We start from the raw sequence: 22,358 nt of genomic DNA, 5'->3' as shown, positions 1-22,358 counted from the left end.
CACGTCTCTTTGACAGAGTGGGCGAGTCCAAAAAGTCGCAACCTGAATCTCCCACAACTCCCCTCGTAAGCTTGCAGGTCACCCGTGGTTATGAGTCATAAACCAAATATTTTAATGATATTCGGGTCATTTGCGGGCGGGTCAGTTAAAATTAATTAAATATATTTTCTACAAATAGGCCTACTTAAAATATCACGAGAAGGCTAGCATCAATACAGTAAAGCATCAATACTTAGTCAACAGTAGAAGCTGAAGACGCCAGTTAAAATAATAAAGACACCCCTTCAGGAAAAGCGATATAGGCTATGGGAAATATTGGGAAAAGTTCTTAAAGAAGATGACAGTACAAGTTATGGTCTATGTAGGCCTACTTCTTGCGAAGCCATTTAAAAGTATGACAGCCGAAACGGGCAGCCTGCAGGAATAAATCTTATGGCACAGACTACACATATCTACCGGTATGTATCGCGCATGCATAAAAGTTACCTTAGTTCGTTGTGTTTGTGACTTTAAACAGTGGATGTGCTTTAGTAGCCTAAAGCTTTGTGCTTTATTCAGCATTTTAAACCACTTCTTACGCTAACGTTTTGACCAGAAATGTATCTCTCTTGCCTTGCCTCCCCATTTCTATTTTCGAAAGAAGTATGTCCATAGCCAAATCTTATCCTAGTGTTCTAATCCTTGGTGGTTGCGTGCGTGCTTGCGCTCTTATTCTCATTCCTGCGCAAACATTATGTCCTGCATGCCTGCGTGTAGTTCTACTACATAAAGTTTTGCAAATAAATTAGTTTGTTTTACAGAAATGGACTACTGCATGCAGGCTATAACCAAAAGCACACATTTTGTAAATAAGCGGGTCGGATCGCGGGTCGGGTATAATTTTGTCCTAATTAATATTCGCGGTCCGAGTTGCGGTCGGGTTGATTAAAATATCGGGCGACCGCGGGCCGCTTGTGACCAAACCCGCGCAACACTGGTTTGTAGCCCCGTGTGTGTGTGTGTGTGTGCTTATGACATATTCTGTAGGCCTAAACGTAATTTTTCGACCAGTTTTATTTGATTCACGTAGGGGGGAGGGCCTAGGAGAATTTTTTTGAGCCGGGGGGAGGCCCCTGGAAAAAAAAATTTGACCAGGGGGGAGGGCCAGGCACAACATTTTTAACCCGATCGTCTGGCGACCGGCCCCCCCCCCCCCCCGCTAAATATCGTACAGTCCCTTACTGCAAACTGCTTTTCACTCTCCTTAGATAACGTTTACAATGTCAATGTCAAAACATCATGTTAAATAGAGATAACATCATGTTAAACTAAGTTAACTCTTAGTTATCTCCTTTGCAGCAGATCTAACGTGAACATTATGCAATCCATTTAATTGGGAACGCGTCTGCACTCGGGAGAGAGAGCAGGTTCCAGCTGGCTTGTGATTGCTGATAATTGATATCTCCTTCTTATAAGTTTTAAAAGGAAATCATGAAGGCAACAGTAGTTCCCACTACTGACCATTTAAAAACGGTGAGAGGGACCAGCCGTAGGTATAGGCTACAGCACTAGCCATAGCGGAGCAGGCACAAGATAATTGAGAAATAAACGTGAATTAAAGCGACAGTGCACAATTTATACATTTGTTAAACAGCATAAAATTAGCAGTATTTTTAAGCAATTCATATTTTAAAGCAAATACTTTTCATACTAAATTATAGGCTTGTAACGTCGGCGCAAAAAGACAGTGTTCGCGTTCTCCCGCGCAGGGGATCCTGGGATACAAGAGCGAACATTTGGGGGGTTTATGTCGTTATTCTCCTTAGTTTTGTGTGTAATGTTAGCGTCTTTATTGTAACATGTTTCCCTTTTAGTTCTCCCTCGTGTGTGATCCTTTTTGTGTGGGAGGCTGCGTCCTCCCCTGTATGTGTAGTGTGTGTGCGTGCTTGACCTGCCCTGTTTGCATTGTGTTCTGTGTCTTGATCTATCTGTGTCCTGGCTCTCGTTCCCAGTGAATAAACCTTTTGATTGGACAACTGTGTGGTTCGCTATCAAATCGCTACAGCCTATAAAAAATGTATTTTTTTATAAGTGTGTCGTGGGGGGGTTGCTGTGCGGCCCACCAGCCAATTTTCAAAACCCAATGTGGCCCTTGAGCCAAAAAGTTTGCCCACCCCTGCTAGACGGCTAAATTTGTCTCTTTCACCTGATTGTCATTGACAAATCTCAGATTTGATTGTAGTTTGTATAACTTCAACATTGGTTATAGGTCAAAAGTTGAATGAACGAGTACTTGTCCTTTTGATTTCTTACAGGTTGGGTTGTTGTCGCCCATAACACGCTAGCATAGGGAGGGAAAGTAATCTCATCGCCATCTAGTGGTTGCGTTCCTAGAGTTTAGCGGAGTGGATGGGATTTTTTTTTTAGAAAAAATATATCTCTGTGCACATTGGGATCTTAATTTAATGCCTTCCATATGTTAGGCACTGGGGTCACCTCTATTGCTAAGTGGCCATACCTTATTTTTAGGATCAGTCGAATTGTTTTGAGTTTTTGTCGTAACATGGTGATAATGAACTGTTGCATGTGACGCTTAACTTGCTTAACATATTTTTGTAATAACGGAACGTGATGTAAACCGCGTGGTGACCTTTATGTCTGGATAACCGGTGTTGTGCTTCTACTTACATATTCTGATCTGGCAGTAGGCCTAAGTGTTAAGTGTCAATGCTAACCAGGCTAATAAACAAACCATGCTACCATGAGTAACGTCGAAGGGTAAAGTCACGTGACTTCTTTTGTAGTTTGTTTATGAAACAAAAGGAGCCATTTTGATTTTTTAAAATAAGGCAAAATAGGGTCTGACATTTTCACAGTTAGAAGATTATTACTGTATAGACACTGAAAAATATTTTTGGTGGATAACATTGCTGATTTGGCTTCACAATATTTTTTTTAAAAAATAGGTCTATCAGACTTAACATTGGAGCTGCTCTTCGATAGGAACGCAACCACTTGGGGCGCTGGTTTTCACTTTCCCTCCCTATTGTGGTAATGAATGACGTCATTGACACGTTTGAAAGGCTTTTTAGAACAATTAAGTGACTTTAAAAAATAGAATACTCAACCAAGTGTATTTTATTTGCCTCCCCTTTCGAATACAATATTCAAATTACTTGAAAAAAAATTATATCCCGAGAAAAGTGGATTTTGAGGGGTACAGCTCCATAGACCTCCATGCATTCTGCACTCGTGGACGAGCGCCCTCATGTGGAACCACAGTAGGAACTACAACCAGTTCAGAAACCGAAAGTTTTCCGAGTAGCAGTTCTCCCCTTATTAGACATTCTCTGGTTGTAATGCAATGCGAACAGGCGTCAACAGGCGAGTGGATGACCTTGTAGTCAGCTGATATAAAGTCAGAATGCCAAGATTACAAATTATTAGCGTTTTGTGTATTCTCTGCAGGCTTAACCCTACTGTCTATGGTAAGACATGTTTTTTCCAATGGCCTTATTATGTAGCTATATGCCTAGTAAGTTATATTGCGCATTTCAGTGATCGGCTAGCGGTAGTGATGACATTAAAAGTAGCCTAGGACTCATTATGAATTTCTGTTCAAGCTGTCAGATGATCCGCACACGAACTCACGTGTGTGGACAGCCGTAAAGTTACAGATGTAAAAAACAGCTGAGAAGTTGGCGGGGATAGCCTATATATCATGATAGGCTGTTTTGCGAAAGCACAGCAGACGGGTCAACGTAGCCTCGCCTCGCCTGGTCAAGGTCATGATGTGATGTCGGATGAAATTGCCTACGTTTTTTCAGATATGGGGACTTGAGACTTGGTGACTTGGACATGAGTCGCTATTTGTATGACTTGTGACTTTACTTGACAAAAAATAAAATAGGCCTACTTGAGACTTGACTCGGACTTGGAAGTTAAAGACTCGGGACTTGACTTGACTTGAGACACGATGACTTGAATGACTTGAGTGTTAAATCATGTCATGTTTTCAGTTTGAATATAAAATATATAAATTATTTTTAAAAATAGTTGATTATTACCCAGCTGGAGCGCAGGCTGACAATGACTGGATCACGACAGTGCCCTCTCGTAGCCTAGGCTACCGTACACCACGCCCACTTAGATCAGATATCACATCAACATGTCAGCCGGAGGGGCACCTAGTTATCACTGTCGGCTTCAAGAATTACTCACAAGATGGCAAAAGACGATGCAACATATTGGGTACTGAAATATTCACAAGAATCCATAGAAATTGAATCTTCATGTTGTATTATCCAACATTAGTTGTACAGATGTATATGTTATACACACTCATTGAACCAACAACAAAGTAAATGCAAAAATAGAGACTTTTTTGTAATTATTCCATATTTTGTGTAGTCAGTCTATATCCAAACATACAATCTAAATAGTCCACAAGAAAGCTCAAACTGTTACCTTTCATTTGAGACCAGGATTATGCTTCTACACAAAGGGGTTCATGTGCAGTAAGATTGTCAGTTGATTGTCAGTATGCATTTTGGATAACAAAAAGTCCTATAAAGTCCTCGGAAATAATGACCGCTAGAAATCCCATTCAAGTCAATGGAGCGTTCTACTTGTGAAGAGCCGTGTAATAATGTAGGCTAATCGTTCTCTAAGAACAGTGAAAAGCAGTTTGCAGTAAAGCTTCTCTGGCTAAATTGTTGTGCCTCTTCTGTCCCTTGGTGCCGTGCGCACAGTGCGAGATGCGCGTGTTAGCGGCGGCACTGGACACTTTAGCTTCAGGTGCGTTTACAGTAGCCTACTATTGACAAGGTATAACAAGGCCGATGAGCTGTGATTGAAAATCGGGAATGGAAAAAATCAGCGAAAATACGGGATGTCCCGCACAATTCGGGAGGGTTGGCAACCTTAATTGACAGGCCTATTAATAATTAGGGGTGTCACGATTCTCCAAATCCTCGATTCGATGTAATTTTCGATTTTAAAGTCACGATTCGATTCGATTTTCGATCTTTTTAAAATATTACTATTAATGCATTCCTTAAATGTTATTTACTCTTTTTGGCCTTTTCTTTTTCGGGGGGCTTTTATTTTGAAACCGCTCCAACCGCGAGGTTGTAATGTAAACAGAACTAACAGGCTAAAACAGAGACGTGAACATGGTAAAATGAAACAACACAGAATGTTAATTTCATTGTTTCAGCACACTTCGAAGAGACCCAAGGTTAGTGTTCATGGAATATGTACTTATAAATGTGCATCTTAAGCCTTAAAGTAACTTTGGACTGTAATTAGACCATCTTTTCACTTGCTAAGTTGAGTAGGCTAAGTTAGTTTTAATTGACGTGAATGAACGAATACTTCCACACCGGTGATTTCAAAGTAGCAAGAGGGGCTTTGATTTCGGTAGGTTGATGTGTAGGCCTATATTTTAACTGGCTGCAGCTTAAAATTAGAGGAGTGTTGACACTGCAGTTCAGCACGTGCATGTGTGTTTGTGCGTCTTGTCATACATGCTGGACGTGACATTGGGGGTGTGGCTGCAGCGTCGATTCTACTTTTAAGTTCGAAGTTCGAGATTGAGATGTAATTTCGATCGATTTCGAAATAAAATCGAAATCGTGACACCCTAATTAATAATAGCTGAAGTAACCATTAACATCAGGCAAGTAGCATCGTCCACTAATAAGAATCAGTGTAGAAGGGGAGTCTGGAGGAGTTTGATGCTAAGCAAGATAGTAAATAAAAACTACAAAAAGCAAATCCAAATTATTGTCATTTACTGACAGTTACTTATATCTTGTCTTTTCACGTTATTAAGATCAGATTCTCAGGTAAAATTACAATAATAAGGTGACTTGACTTGACCTACTACAGGACTTGACTTGACTTGACTTGCCCAAGAAAATAATACTTGGGACTTACTTGGGCAGCCATGGCCTACTGGTTAGCACTTCGGACTTGTGACCGGAGGGTTGCTGGTTCGGACCCCGACCAGTAGGCACGGCTGAAGTGACCTTGAGCAAGGCACCTGGGCAGCAGTGGCCTACTGGTCAGTGCTTCGGACTTGTAACCGGAGGGTTGCCGGTTCGAACCCCGACCAGTAGGCACGGCTGAAGTGCCCTTGAGCAAGGCACCTAACCCCTCACTGCTCCCCGAGCGCCGCTGTTGATGCAGGCAGCTCACTGCGCCGGGATTAGTGTGTGCTTCACCTCACTGTGTGTACACTGTGTGCTGTGTGTGTTTCACTAATTCACGGATTGGGATAAAATGCAGAGACCAAATTTCCCTCACGGGATCAAAAGAGTATATATACTTATACTTATGTGTGACTTGGTCCCATCTTAAGCCTATAAACACTGGTAATATTAAATTGTTTTATCGCTTTGATGTAAATGTCTGAGTAAAAAATATTTTGTTAATACAGCAAAAAAGGTCATTTCAAAATAAGCTTCCACGGGGGTGGTTTGCCCTAATGTGGGACATGTTTTGCTTTTCGGACTTCAGTAGGATGCTATATTAGGCTAACGTTACAATGTGAGGCCAACACATTAAATCCACACCCATTTTAATCACAGGAGAAAACAGCTTTGGCTTTCCCATAGTTTCACTGATATTCATTAGTCTGGGGAAGAGCTACACCCACTGGAGCTTAGGTGTCCCACATTAGGACAATTTAGTATACTGAATAGCCTACAGTTGAGAGACTTTTTGCTCACACAAAATCAAACAAAAAATAAATACTGAAAATAAGTGGTTTTCCACATGAAATTCCACATGCCATTTCCTTGGCTTGTAGACAGTACCTACAGTTGAGACACCAATTTTTAATGATGTATAGTAAACTAACTGTTTGTTGCAAAATGTAATAAATAAAAAATAACAATTGGGCGAAGCGTTTTATTTAAATTCATCCATTTAATTTAAATTAGTGTTGGTTGAAATGAATAAGAAAGGAACAAAATATTTGACACAGGAACAGATATGGCAAACAGTATGGAACAATGGAATGTTCAAGTAATAACTAGAGCTAACAATACGTTGTCTCAACCGTACCCCGCTGACCACCTAACACATTTCTCTACATTTTGCAGTGACCTTACATGACACAATGTCATGAAATATGCCAGTTTATAAGGCACAAAATAATGTTTGTAATGATACCAGGTATGTTTAGCAGTCACATAAGGGTAATGAGTTATTCAATGTTGAAGGTACATGGTGAAGTGAATTTTACTTTGAAAAAAAAATATTTTTGGATCAGAGAAACTTGTGTTTTTATTGTCCATGTTAAATTGTCCATGACAAAGATGACACTAATACACATGCATTGCAAAAAAACAACTTGGGCTTGCTGCACACCCAAGATAAGTATGTAAGAATATTAGACTCAAAAGTTTTGTATGTGTGTATCACATTTTGAAACTGGAGAAATCATTTGTAACTGTAAAAATGATCTGTACAAGTAATTGTCAAAATTACATATATGCCCTACACTTACAAATCTATTCTACAGGTACGGATCGGTTTTACAGCTACAAATAATCCTACAGTTAAAAATATTTTACCATTACAAACATATTCTACAATTACAAATCAATATTATATGCACAAAAAGTTGTCCTACAGTTACAAATCTTTTCTGCAAGTGCACAGACTCTTGCACCACCTTAGGGATGAGAAGTCAGTGTTTCCCATACATTGAGTTATTTGTGGCGGCCCACCACAATATCAACATTGACCACCACACAATGATTTTCCAGGTTGTACTAAATTGTGCTTAAATCTAGTTAGCATCATAACCACACTGTGCTAATTTGTTAAAAACTGTTGTATTCAAGTTAATTCTGCAAACCAACCACCACAAATGGAATTCAATTCTGTGGGAAACACTGGAAGTGTCTCATGTATTGTGTGTGTGTGTGTGTGCATCAAGATTTGTAACTGTAAATCTAATTTGTGATTTAACAAAAAAATAACACAAACAATTTTAAGTTACTCATATGTCCTTCGCTTATATATTCCACAGGTACTAAACCTTCCAGTTGTTTGTTATGTCTGCACACAAGCGTGTGTAAGGCATTATGTTAGCGTTCAATTATGCATTAAATTGTGATGCATTGAGTTGCTCGATTGTGCTGAGAGCATTGTGTTATGCCTGACTGATGAATGTTTTTGATACTTGGGTCTGTCAGCGGGAAGTTCAGATTTGATAAGTAAACGATACATGAGTTAACTATATCACCGGTGACTGTGTGATCAATTACCAAACATAACATTTGGCGACGAAGATGGCTTATATCGCTCTCCCACCACCTACCCCCTTCCTGGCACTACCTGGTGCAGGCTCGGACTGGTAATCTGTACAACCGGTCCACATGTGGGCCGGTGACCTCCGTTTTTTTTTAAATTTATTTTTTTAAAGTTATTTAGCCTATTTGCGGCCCGTCATGTAGGCCTAGGCCTAGCCTATAAATGCAGTTGCATCCATTTGGCTTGGGGGGTGACAGGTCAATCATTTTGGCCTCTTCATGACAGGTTCAGTGTGTGTTACGATCGCGCCCCACCCCTCAAGTGGATTTGTCCAAGCAGCCGCTAGTTCGAGTGCATGGTAGCCTAGGCTGTATAAGTGCCCTCTGCTGGCTGGTGTTCACATTATTGCAGTTTAACCGTAAACAGCAATCAGAGGTCTAGTTTTATTCCATAAAATGTTTTTATAGACGTTAGCTGCACGCGCTACCAAGAGCTCATTTACTGCACCATGTAGGCTACTGTAGTGCGGTTCTGTCAACATAAAAAAAAACTACGGGTAGCCTACAATTTTCACACAACTTGGTGGAAAAGTGTAGCACAGGTTAAAGACAACCCATTCATTATTGGAGCTGATCCTACTCAAAAGGAACTTCAAAGTATTTCCCATATAGTAGGCCTATCATTTTAGCTCACAACGACAGTGAAATTGAAACTTGGAAAGTGGTCTCTCCACCGAGTGTTAGGCCTACATTAGATGCAATCAATCGCGAGTCGATGCAGGTAAAAAGTAGGCTATCAAGTTCAACTGGTAGGTTAGTAACGAAGATATTGTAAAATGTGATGACGGCACACAAACTAGGGCAAAAACATTTAGTATACACTTGTGGTGATAGCCTACAGTTAATTGACTATAACCAAAGTAAAGGAGTAAAGTAAAAGATTTGCACCAAATAAAGGCTGTGTTTGTGTTTCTACAACATGTTGGCACAAAACTATGACGATGTCCATGTTCAGTAGCCTATATTTTTCATTTAGTCAAGCAGTGACATGTGGTTTAATGCATGGGGTAACATGACGTGATACAGACAGAAGATGAGCCTGTCTTTAGTAGCCTATCCCTGAATCCTGTCAATTTCAAATCACTTTAAAACGGTGTGATTAGCAACCAGAATTTTTTTTAAAAATCCCGGAAAGACACCCCCGGACCCCCGTGTTATTGTGATTAGGCTATTGGTCCAAATCTAAATGTTTGGGACGATTGGGTTCAGTTTATGAAGTGTTGCTACAGCATAATACTGTGTGTTTGTTATTTATGGGGGGGATTTTTTTTTTGGGGGGGGGGGGCTGCGTCGGTCCAGTGGTGGGCCGGTCCAGGAGAAAATTGCCAGGGCCGAATTTTGCTCCCAGTCCGACCCTGACCTGGTGAGCCTCCGATCCCCTGGACTCGCTGGTTAAACGCCTTTGAAACCTTTCTGCTGGCAGTGGGGCTCACATGTGAGTGCAGCCCGCAAAAAAGGCGCTGCTGCTGCATTGCCTGGGAGCCGAGGGTCAGCGTGTGCTTGGGACACTTGAATCGGGCGCCGTAACCACTTTTATGACACAGCTGTAGAACTACTGACCGGACACTTTGCTGCCCCACAAAGTGCTCTCCTGCATCGGTTTTTATTCCGCCAACGACATCAACTGCCTGGTGAGTCTGTGCAACAGTATGTGGCTAACTTACGGGGGCTGGCAAGCACATGCAAGTTCGGTGCGCTGCAGGACGAGATGATCCGCGACCAGTTAATTGAACACACTAACAATGCAAAAGTACGAGAGACTCTTTTACTCGAACCTGATGATATATTACTGTCCAGAGCAGTTACGATTGCATTACAGCTAGAGAGCTCAGTATGCATCAGCGCTAACTAAACAGCAAGTAGTAACAGCCAGCCCAGCTCCTTCTCTTTCCCCTGCTCTGACATTGCCGCCTAGCCAGAGCGACATGCTTGAAGCCGATTCTTCAGCAGCAGTCATGCTGCGGCGCCAACAACATCAGCGACCACGCCCACACGCGTCACAGCCCTGTGCTAATTGTGGATCTCTGTCTCACGTCTCAAGAGCACAGACCTGCCCAGCCCGTGGCCAGACGTGCCGCAACTGTGGTAAGCGGAATCACTTTGCATCAGTCTGCCACTCTGCTCCGGCTACGTCAGGGGGCCAAGCAGCCACATCAGTGCCCACTATCATTCATAATGTGAGCTCTGGCTCGGCTTCATTTAAGTCATGCACAATCCGCCTAAATTATGTGTGCATTCCACTGCTTTTGGACACTGGTGCCAGCGTGTCTCTCCTGAACATGCATACATTCAATTAGGGGTGTCACGATTCTCCAAATCCTCGATTCGATGTAATTTTCGATTTTAAAGTCACGATTCGATTCGATTTTCGATCTTTTTAAAATATTACTATTAATGCATTCCTTATATGTTATTTACTCTTTTTGGCCTTTTCTTTTTCGGGGGGCTTTTATTTTGAAACCGCTCCAACCGCGAGGTTGTAATGTAAACAGAACTAACATTAGGCTAAAACAGAGACGTGAACATGGTAAAATGAAACAACACAGAATGTTAATTTCATTGTTTCAGCACACTTCGAAGAGACCCAAGGTTAGTGTTCATGGAATATGTACTTATAAATGTGCATCTTAAGCCTTAAAGTAACTTTGGACTGTAATTAGACCATCTTTTCACTTGCTAAGTTGAGTAGGCTAAGTTAGTTTTAATTGACGTGAATGAACGAATACTTCCACACCGGTGATTTCAAAGTAGCAAGAGGGGCTTTGATTTCGGTAGGTTGATGTGTAGGCCTATATTTTAACTGGCTGCAGCATAAAATTAGAGGAGTGTTGACGCTGCAGTTCAGCACGTGCATGTGTGTTTGTGCGTCTTGTCATACATGCTGGACGTGACATTGGGGGTGTGGCTGCATCGTCGATTCTACTTTTAAGTTCGAAGTTCGAGATTGAGATGTAATTTCGATCGATTTCGAAATAAAATCGAAATCGTGACACCCTTACATACAATGCTTTTTTCGGCTCACTCCCACTATCTGCGCCCTCTGCTTCAATCTGTGGTTATGGCGACTCAAAGATTGACCTCATTGGTTCTCTTCGAGTGACTGTTGGCTATGGCAACAAGATTGTGCCCAGTTTTGGCTTCCACGTCGCCCGTCGCGGGGCCAACCTGATGGGCCTGGACCTGTTTTCTGCCCTTGGATTCTCCCTGGTGGACACAAAGGGGGCTGCAATTCTCACTGTCTCCACACCTTGGCAGCAAAAGTGGCCATCTCTGTTTGACGGCTTAGGCTGTCTTACAGCTTTTGCCCACCAACCTCTCCTGAACCCTTCCATTAAACCTGTCATCCAACCTCTCCGCCGCATCCCTCTGGCTCTCCGTGATGGCGTTTCAGCCGAACTCCGACTACTCCTGGATGCCGGCATCATTGAACCAGTGGATGCGTCACCCTGGGTCTCGAACTTGGTGGTGGCTAAGAAGAAGTCAGGGGCTCTGCGCATCTGTGTCAACCTGCGTGCGGTCAATAAGGCAGTGATCCCTGACAGGTTCCCTCTACCTACCTCAGAAGAGCTCACAGCTGTCCCATGGCTCAACAGTGTTCTCCAAACTGGACCTCAGACAGGGCTACCTCCAGGTGCCCCTTCACCCCATCAGCAGAAACCTCACAGCCTTTGTGACTCATGCAGGTGTGTTCCGCTACACGCGTATGCCTTTTGAACTTAGCTCCGCCCCCAGCTGTTTCCAAAAGATCATGGTGTCTGTGTTGGCTGGCATACCGGGCGTGGCCATATACCTGGATGACGTGGTTATTCATGGGCCCACCACTGAGAGCCGCGATGAACGCCTCAATAAAGTCTTTGCAGCTCTAACCAAGCACAAATTAACCCTAAACACCGAAAAATGTGTTTTCTCTGCACCGGCCATTGAGTATGTAGGATTCCGGTTGTCTGCGGATGGTATTACACCTCTTCAGTCAAATGTGGACGCCATCCTGGCCATTCCCGAGCCCATCTCAGCTGCACAAGTCGCCTCTTTTTTGGGCATGACCGGCTACTATTTGAAGTTCCTCCCTCACTACTCTACTACCACCGCCCCACTGCGCCAACTGCTGCGTAAGGGTGAGCCGTGGGTGTGGTCACGAGCGTGCTCTGATGCTGTGCGTTCCCTCAAGGTGCAACTTACCTCAGCCCCAGTGCTGGCTCACTTTGACATCTCTAGCCCCACCCTGGTTACCTGCGATGCATCGGCCGCAGCCATGGGAGCGGTGCTGTCACAGACTCAGCAGGGCGTGGAGAAGCCCGTCGCCTTCGCCTCCCGGGCCCTCAATTCGGAAGAGCAGCGTTACTCAGTGGGCGAGTGTGAAGCATTAACCTGCATCTGGGCATGCGAAAGGTGGCACCTGTACCTTTATGGCCGTTCCTTCACCCTCAGAACGGATCACCAGGCCCTAACTGCACTGCTCTCCACATATGGGACAGGCCACTGAGGCTGCATCGCTGGTCTGACCGTCTCCGGCAATATAATTTTGAACTGAAGTTCACCCCGGGCAGAGATAATGTTGTAGCTGACCTGCTGTCCCGCTCCGTTCCACCCCACCCTGCCATACACACACACACTGACACTGACACTGACTGTGTGGAACACGACATTGTCCAGATGCTACATACACCCCTCCAGACCACTGTACCGCTACAGGAGCTCAAGGAGGCATCTGAGCAGGACCCTGTCCTTTCTCAGCTCCGTGCCTACATCCAGAACGGGTGGCCTCGCGAGGTGCCAGAAGAGCTGGCGGCATTTTCCAGCAAGAGCTGTCCTGCTGGAACGACACCTGTGTGGCACGTGGCCTTTGCACAGTGGTTCCCAACGTTCTGCGCGCACGTGTCTTGACCATGGCTCACGAGGGCCACCTAGGTATCGTGAAGCTGAAGCAGCGCTGCAGGGACCTGGAATGGTGGTCAGGGATAGACAGGGATATTGAGGCCCTGGTGAAAGACTGTCCTGCCTGCCTCTTGAGTGGTAAGACCGGTCACCAGGCTCCTCCACCTCTACAACCTCTTGCTTGGCCTTCTCAGCCCTGGGACCACCTACAGCTGGACATATGCGGTGAGATACAGGGGGTTCCCCACCATCAACGCTTTCTTGTGGTCGTATATGACCTTCACTCGAAATGGCCTGAGCTCATCAGACCTCTCAGGTCATAATCGACTTCCTGGACTCTCTTTTCTCCCACTGGGGCATCCCAAACACCATAACTACTGACAACGGCCCTCAACTCGTCTCTGCAGAGTTCATGTCTTACCTCAAAAGCAAAGGCATCCGTCATGTCCGTACAGCTTACTATCACCCCCAAGCCAATGGTGGTGTTGAACGGTTCCACCAGTCACTGAAGAACAGCCTCAGAGCGCACATGGTCCAGGGATGGACCTTTCCACTGGCCATACGGTACACGCTTCTTCATTACAGAGCCACTCAGCACTCAACAACAGGTGTCTCCCCAGCGTCTCTCATGCTTAGCCGTGAGCTCCGTCTTCCCCTCGACCGCCTCAGCCCCGTCATGCCTCAAGAGCACCCCCTGGGGTCAAGGCCTCTGTTGCCCGTCGGCAGAGGTGGATGAAGCAAAGATTTGACCTGTCAGCATGCATAAAGGTTCCCGACATCAACGTCTCAGATTGGGTCAGGGTCCGCAGGCCCCACAGAGGCAACAAACTGGCCTCATTTTGGTCCTCCCCTCTCCAAGTCACCCGCCAGTTGGGTGCAGCAACATTCTCACTGAATGATGGTACTCGGTGGCACTCAAGCCGCCTCCGCCACATACAACGGTGGTGACACCCCAAATCGTACCTCCAGCTTGGCAGGACGTCCCGATGCCACAGCCGGTGCCTCAGATAGCTCCCACACAGGTCCCCGACACGCCTCTTGATCCGCCTTCCGGGACTGGTACCTATTCATCACACACTGCCCAGCCTCATGGCTCTCCGCGACCTGTTCGCACTCGTTCTCGCCCTGGGCACTTACAGGACTTTCGATCCAAATTTCATGTCTGAAATTCTGTAGGAGGGGGGGAAATGTTATGTCTGTACACAAGCGTGTGTAAGGCATTATGTTAGCGTTCAATTATGCATTGAATTGTGATGCAGGGAGTTGCTCGATTGTGCTGAGAGCATTGTGTTATGCCTGACTGATGTTTTTGATACTTGGGTCTGTCAGCGGGAAGTTCAGATTTGATAAGTAAACTATACATGAGTTAACGATATCACCAGTGTCTGTGTGATCAATTACCAAACATAACATTGTTGTCTTTCAATTACGAAACTATTCTGCCATTACGAATCTCTGCCGCTCGCACAAGTATTTTCTACAAGTATACGGATACTTTTGAGACTGTTCTGGCACTTCCTGTTGAATAGCCAATGGTGATGCTCGGCTAGCCAATCAGGAATCTAAGTTCACTAACCAATCACAGAGCCAGGAGTGTGTACCAACGTGGGTGGGTTGTGTTGGTGGTGTGTTGTGCTTGCTTGATGGTCTAAACCAGGGGTCGGCAAATAGTGGCCCGCGGGCCAATTTTGGCCCGCCATCTATTCTATCTGGCCCGCGAGATGACGTTAATTTGCTGTTTAAATAATAAAAAAAAAAAAAATGAAATTTTTTTTAACCCCATGTTTTTAAAAAGAAAAAAAGGCCTACAGCAATCCCATCAATTTCAAAACATTTATTGAGGTATAGATGATAGTCCTACTAAAGTGACAAAACAACAGGTGGAACATCCTTGCAGTTATCCATGACGCACAGGTCGGAACGGTATTGGCACGCGAGTGCGCGTAATCTTGTGCAAAAAAAAAAAAAAAAAGTGTCCTGTCTCCCTCTTCCAGTGGGCAAGGTCAAAAATAGCCTATGTTTCGTTAAATTAATAGGCTTGGCATTAATAAATGCAGGCAGGCTCAACACATACCTCTGCTTCCATTCTTCTTTGTAGGTCCTGCATTCTGAATCAATTTTTCTTTTCAAGGCTTTTGACAACGACATTTTGCATCGATAACTAGCATATAGCAATGTTCAGCTAATCATTTACACGTCATCCAAAAGAATAATATTTGTACACATTAGTTACGGCAAGTTGCTAGGCAAGTCGCCTGTTTCATGAGAGACGACAGGAGATGCAGCAGGCGGCATAAAAACAGCGCACATAAGCAAATAAACGTTTTTAATGGAATTAAATTAAATGCATTTTAAAAGTTAGATGATGTTTATTTTAATATAATATAATAATTCATAATTTAAATAGTAGGCCTATAACCCCCCCCCCCCCCCCCCCCCCCCCCCCCCATTACAAAAGCTATGGCCCGCGATGCCATTGTCTGAAAAAAAATTGGCCCGGGTCCAAACGTAATTGCCGACCCCTGGTCTAAACTCTAAAAAGAATCTGTGATGCTGTCATGATGACATCAAACTTCTCTCCATTGATCTGTTAACTTAGCTCGCTCTCGCATCTCAAGCGTACTATGACCATCCACATCATATTGTGTTGTTTTCCAGGCGAAATTATATCCATTTTTCTCCCAATAGCTGGCCTCATGCAATGTGGACCTTGGTATAGACTAGCAAAATAACCTAGCTATCAAAACATAAACGCCATAGGCTAGTGACCTAAGCTTAACATACTAAGACTTCTCTGTCATGACAATCCACAACACAATTTAAGTTTTCCAGAGCAAATAGGCCTATGGTCTTAATTTTCTCTCGCAACAGGTGGCCACTCGCGGCATAGACTATACTTACCTTATAATTAGCAGTTATAATTAACAGTCTTTGCATACATGACATGGTCACTACATTCACTGTGTGAACATGGGACAGTTCACAGAAGGAAGTAGACTCATTTTAATTAACGTCATTTTCAGATAGATCACAAGACTTAAAGCAAATTCCATGTATTGGTGTTGAAAATCCCATGTAAGCTATATTGTTTTGCCAGCGTGTCTCCCGTGTGCACCATTGTGAGCATAACATCCTTGCTCTTCTGACAGTCGATCCTCTTCAACCCACGTGGGGTGGGGTGCGCTACCTCCTGACTCTGTGATTGGTTAGTGAACTTAGATTCCTGATTGGCTAGCCAAACCTGAGCATCGCCATTGGCTATTCAACAGGAAGTGCCAGAACAGTCTCAAAAGTATCCGTATACTTGCAGAAAATACATGTGCGAGCGGCAGAGATTTGTAATGGCAGAAAAGCTTTGTAATTCAAAGACAAGCAACTGTGGAAGGTTTAGTACCTGTGGAATATATTTCTAAGTGAAGGACATATGAGTAATACTTAAAGGGGAACTTGGCAACTATTTCAACGTAATAAACCCGTTTAGAAATCATTCGGATGGTTAAATGACCTGTTCCGGTGAAAATGGTGACTTTCCCCGCTGCGCCTAGCGTCCCCAGGCGGAAAACCAACCTTGCAACATTGAGACTTACCGTCCCGGAAAGAGAAGTGAGAAACAAGAAACTCGTTTTAAATCGTGTTTCTTACCTTGTAACATCCACATAGTTCTGCCAAACTTATGCTAACCGTTCGCTAGCTTGTAAACAAATCCATGTCCTTTATCATTTACCTTTTCCCACAGTTTGAAATAGCGTAATGCACAATTTCTCCAGCAGAGGGGGAAATCCTGCCAAGTTTCCCTTTAAAATCGTTCGTGTTATTTTTTTTGTTAAATCACAAATTAGTTTTACAGTTAGAAATCTTGATGCACACACACACAATACATATGAGACACTTCTCATCCCTAAGGTGGTGCAAAAGTCTGTGCACTTTGCTTGATTTGTAGGACAACTTTTTGTGCGTAGAATATTGATTTGTAATTGTAGAATATGTTTGTAATGGTAAAATATTTTTAACTGTAGGATGATTTGTAGCTGTAAAACCGATCCGTACCTGTAGAATAGATTTGTAAGTGTAGGGCATATTTATAATTTTGACAATTACTTGTACAGATCATTTTTACAGTTACAAATAATTTCTACAGTTTCAAAGCGTGACACACGTACAAAACTTTTGAGTCCAATATTCTTCCATAGGTGTATCAACTGTACACATTTCCCAACTGTAGGCTACTCAGTCTACCCCTAACCAGGAGTGTGTTTCCCGTACAACTATGGAGGTTAGCTTTTTACTAACGTGGTAAGATGCATTGCTCAATTAACCAACATGTAAGTTACGACTGTTTCCCAAAACTGTTGTACTTACATAGTTTCAAGTTGCTAAACAATGCTTTTGGGAAACGCACCCCAGGGTGTGAACTATTATTTTGTCATAGATGTATAAATAAAGGATTGCTTCAATTACTTATTAAATCTTTGTTTTGACAGGTGCTCATTCATTGTTGGCCTTTGCCACATATATCAAAGGGCACACGCCTTTTCATGAATTCAGTGCTGTGCTGATGCTGGATGACATTCAGGTTGGGTACTATTCCTCCAAAGAACAAAAGCTTCTCTCAAGAGGACCCATTAATGAGGAAATACTTGAGCCCAGTGACCAGAAAAATGCCTTCACAGTATTTACTATGATGCATGAGCACATGAGAGATACAACACATAAACTGATGCATCACTATAATAGCACACATGGTAAGCAAACTGACTAAGTATTGTTGTGATTTTAAATATTCAAGGGTGCACTGGATGTGCTGGAGTAATTGTTGCCTGTATTGTTTGTATGTTTCCTGACTACCTCCATAGGGGTGCAGTTTCACCAGCGAATATTTGGCTGTGATTTACAAGCCAGGAACAGACCAGGGAGAATGGTGAGTAAGGAGTCTTTCAATGGAGACAGTGGAGATGAAAAGTACCTCAGCATTCCTGACCAGACCCTTCAGACTGAATTCAAATGGCCGGGAGCCTGGGACGCCCTCCGGTCTGAGAGTATCAAATGGGTCATTGCAGACTTTTACCAGCCTATCTGCATCAATGCACTTCATACATTTCTTGAGCAGAACAAAAGACATGTGATGAGAAAAGGTAATGTGATGTATTGAGAAGCCACATGATTAAAGCAACACTACACTGTGCCACTTATTTAGTATACGATTTTGTAAGCAACTAATTTTAGTATGGACCTTAAATTCACTTTGAGTGTATACGGTCATGTGGAAGAGAGATTAATGAATACACAGGACACTCCAACTAGCCATCCAGGCTACTATGTGGTTACTATGTGGTTCTTCGGGACACATGTAAGAAAAGCCATTTACAGCATGAATTGACAAGACAATATGGGCAAGTTAACATGTTAGCAAGCTTTTATCAGTGCCAGCTCGGTTGATGGTGGTGTTTTTTTTTGTTAGCTCACAAAGCTTAGACTAAAACTGTTGTTCTTTACTATAATTCTGTCATACCACCCCTTGAAGTGAAATTTTATCATTCAATTTTGTTATCACTCACGTTCCGTAATGCATCATGTGATCAGTCAAACCCAGATTCAGGCTCTACCATAAGGCACTCCCAGACACTGGAGGGGTCAAAATCACCTGCTTGGCCACTGGTTTCTACCCCCGTCACATCAACCTGACCCTGCTCAGAGACGGCCAGTCTGTGTCTGATCACCAGTTAACTGGGGGGGAGCTGCTACCTAACGGTGATGAGACGTACCAGATGAGGAAGAGCCTGGAGGTCAGCGCAGAGGAACTGCAGCAGCACCATTACACCTGCACAGCTGAACACCTAGGCCTAGACAATAAGCTGGACATACCTTTAGGTAATGATTTTCATCAGACCTCGTCAGATTTAACTAAAGCGAGTGAAATTTTGCATGCGCATTTATCTAAAAGACACTCGTAACATCAGGTTTGGGATTTGAACTTGGACCAACCATTTCTCAGGTGGCCATGCCCCACCATTGCCCTAAACTAATACTGTTATTTAGTTTTAGATTTATATTTTCTCCTATTTTTGTCCTCGTTCAGGAAATGCACTTTGTGACATTTTCTGATTTTATTATCCTTTGTAGATTATGAGCCTTTTCCAGGCGGAAAATATATTGTGATAGCGGTGGTGGTGTTGCTTGCATGTCTGATTGGATCGATCCATCATCGCCCTACTCATTTGTAGACGAAAATGTAAAGGTAGGTTATCAATCAAGAACTCATAAACTCCCTCACATCCTTTTTTGGTTTTGTTTACATTGTGAGAGCTAGGCAAATAGAAATTCCCTGCCTTGAAACTGGCTAAGACCCACTATTAGTAAGACAACAGAGTTTCTTCATGACTAAAATAACCCAGTCATCCTTTTTGTTACATTGTAGGTGATGGTTTTGTTTTGTTATTACCAAAGCTATACACACAAGCCTAAAGGTGCATTATTGATTGTTTTAAGGAAATTTACAATTATTAATCACTGTTTTATTGTCTACCCTACCCTATACATTGAAATGTAATTATGCTAATAATGAATTGAATTCTGTTAATAAAAAATACAAGCATGAAATACAAACATGATTACTTGAGTTTTGTGAAAATGTGACTGAATCAGCTGTGAGCATCTCTGATTTCAGATGGTGAACAGAGGAAGGAGCAGAAGGAAGGGGAAGATGAAAGACTCTACAAGACAGTCAAGAAAGACAGCCTGCTCAAACAGCCTGCTTAAACTCAGAACTCTCAAAATCAGATGAAGGGGGAAGTAGTAGCGTGCTAGCTCTCTGTTTTGTTTGAATGTCAACAGAAGTGACGTTACCCAACATCGCTTAAAGCACCTTTAAGTCACGACACATATATTTTAGCATTCAAGCCAACTGATACAGTGAGCTACGTGGTAAGACAAGCAAAGTGCCTGTACTTGTTTGGAACATGCTGATGCTTGGCATTACATTTGTGAAGTCCTCAACTCTGGATATTGCCTTTCAAAGTATGCTACTCGGCAGGTTTTTGTTTGATATACAGTTTGATATACTGTAGGTGCTTTGTTTCCATGTACAATTCACTGCACACCACACTGGGATTTCTGTCCCATTTTGTCCTCGACCTAAGTGAATCCATAGTCTACTTCGAATATATTCATGGTTGTACTTGCATTTACCGCTAAAATTATATCTAACATGACCTGTCACATACACATTGTCTATGTCCATGGCAACGAATGACATATAAATAGTCAATATTAGATCTGATAGCTCCGCGACCCACCCAGAACGGTTCCGCGACCCACCAGTTAAAAAACACTAAACGATCTAAACTACCAGCTCTGCACTTTATTTGTACATTTATTTGAGGTTACCTTTCCATTTCTATTAATGTGTTCTTACTCAGATACAGTATGCACTTAAGTACCCCCTGAAATACATGTAGGTCCAAACTTTAAGCAGCAGGTTACATAGGGCCAGGGATATACTGTAGAACTATGCTACAGCTGAGTGCAAAGGGTTGCACCCCTCGATTTGAAAATGACAAAAGGTCTAAAACAAGTAAAGGAATATATCATTGTTAACAATATTTATTGCATGGTCAGTTTTTTACAAATCATAGAAATTGTGCCAGTGCAAACATTAGTATCCCTCTCTATGACATGTTCTGTATGTTTGTCCTCCCTTTGCCTTTATAACCTCATCCAATGTATTTTTGTACCATCGGAGCAATTTTCTAATATCCTCTTAAGCAACTTTTTGTGCAATGTTGCAGAGGAACTTCAATCATCAGTAGGCAAATTTTCTTCCAATCAGAAGATTCTGATTCAGAACACATGGAAATGGTTATGTAGTGGCCCAGCAACATTGCTCAAAAAGCTGCGACATGAATTATCCCTTTCAGGTTTTTCATGTTTCTGTACAATTTATGACCTCCACTGTATACAATTATATACCATTTTATGGTCAGGTTTCCACCAGAAAGTTGAACTGGTGTATAGTAGCTTTACCAGGGTGTCTTACACCGCATCTCCCAAATTGTGCCATTATTGTGTTACAATGTCCTATTTCTTTCGGCAAGTTTGTTATGAGGTGCTGAGACACTTCACATTAGCCTACTCTGTGCAAAATTGATTGCATTGTCGCTTTGTGATGTGAATATATAATGAAATAAACACATGTATATTTAAAAATTTTTGGGTTATTGTATCCTCTTTAAATGTTATGACAAATTCCTGGCAAGCGTTTGTGGCGAACACGTTTGCCAAAAACTCAAGGCAAACAGAAACCTGTTGGCAAACGTTCGCCTATGTTTCCAAATTTGAATGCACCTCTGGTATTGCATTGCATTGTAACATTTCTCTTCCAGCTAGGAACATGACCCTTTTTGTTTGTTTTAGACAGTCTACATACTGCCTTTGCTCTGTTGTGGTGTTGAAAACTCCCTGGAGTGAGAGTGCTGATGGTCCTCGAGGCGATCACGCCTTGGGAAACCCTTCCCACACTGTGAGCAGGTGTACGGACTCCATCCTGTGTGAGTCCACTGGTGTGTCCTGAGATTTTTATAGGCAGTAAACCTTTTCCCACACGTGGTGCACTGGTGCGGCTTCTCCCCAGTGTGGACACGTAGGTGTTCCAGAAGGGTCAGTCGTCTTGTGAAGCTCTTGTTGCACTGGCCACAGGTGTGCGGACTCTTCCCCGTGTGAGTCCACTGGTGTCTCTTGAGGTTTACCTTAGTGGTGAAGGTTTTGCCACAGGTGGTGCACAGGTACTGCTTTTCCCCAGAGTGGAGGCGTACATGGTCCAGAAGTTCGGTTCGTACGGTGAAGTTCTCGCCACATAGGGAGTAGGTGTAAGGCATCCCTGCCATGTTCACGTGCCGGTGCGTCCCAACCGTTGGGCTGTACAGAAATGTTTTCTTACACACGTCAGAGACGTGTTCGAACCTCTCCTCTGTCTCGGTGGTGAAAGAGATGGAGGAGGGGGACGTCTGCTGGACACTGCGGATATCCGGTGTCCCGGAGGGTGGTGAAGTTGAGGAGTTGGATGTCCCTTTTCCTATTTAACCAGAAGGACACACACAGGTATACACATCTTTCTTTACACTTCATGATGGTTTTACCATGCATACTCTTGTGTGATGTGATTACAGTGACTAAAAGCTGTAC

General features: G+C 43.1%; 2 protein-coding genes across 4 annotated transcripts in view; one reads left to right on the top strand and one right to left on the bottom strand.

Annotated features, from left to right (window-relative positions):
- Positions 1-3,338: 3,338 nt before the first annotated feature.
- Positions 3,339-21,383, top strand: LOC143115007 (DLA class I histocompatibility antigen, A9/A9 alpha chain-like). Its single transcript, XM_076276844.1, has 6 exons — positions 3,339-3,467; positions 17,663-17,923; positions 18,035-18,313; positions 18,762-19,049; positions 19,302-19,416; positions 19,846-21,383. The coding sequence occupies exons 1-5, from the start codon at positions 3,404-3,406 to the stop codon at positions 19,400-19,402; spliced, it is 993 nt and encodes a 330-aa protein (XP_076132959.1). The 5' UTR covers positions 3,339-3,403; the 3' UTR covers positions 19,403-19,416; positions 19,846-21,383.
- LOC143114864 (uncharacterized) overlaps positions 20,765-22,358 on the bottom strand; it is a 22,532-nt gene continuing 20,938 nt past the window's right edge. For all 3 annotated transcript variants that reach the window (XM_076276683.1, XM_076276684.1, XM_076276685.1), the window contains one exon: positions 20,765-22,248. In XM_076276683.1, the coding sequence (XP_076132798.1) occupies positions 21,596-22,248 (653 nt within the window). In that variant the 3' untranslated portion in view covers positions 20,765-21,595. The remainder of the gene's footprint in view (positions 22,249-22,358) is intronic.

This window comes from Alosa pseudoharengus, unplaced genomic scaffold (genome assembly GCF_046254945.1).
Source record: "Alosa pseudoharengus isolate Yale_2024_CS ecotype anadromous, Long Island Sound unplaced genomic scaffold, YU_APseudo_1.1 YU_APseudo_1.1_scf_9, whole genome shotgun sequence".
In the NCBI taxonomy this organism is placed as follows: domain Eukaryota; kingdom Metazoa; phylum Chordata; class Actinopteri; order Clupeiformes; family Clupeidae; genus Alosa; species Alosa pseudoharengus.
Note: the sequence above shows the minus strand (reverse complement) of the source record. Positions and strands in the feature narration are given on the sequence as shown.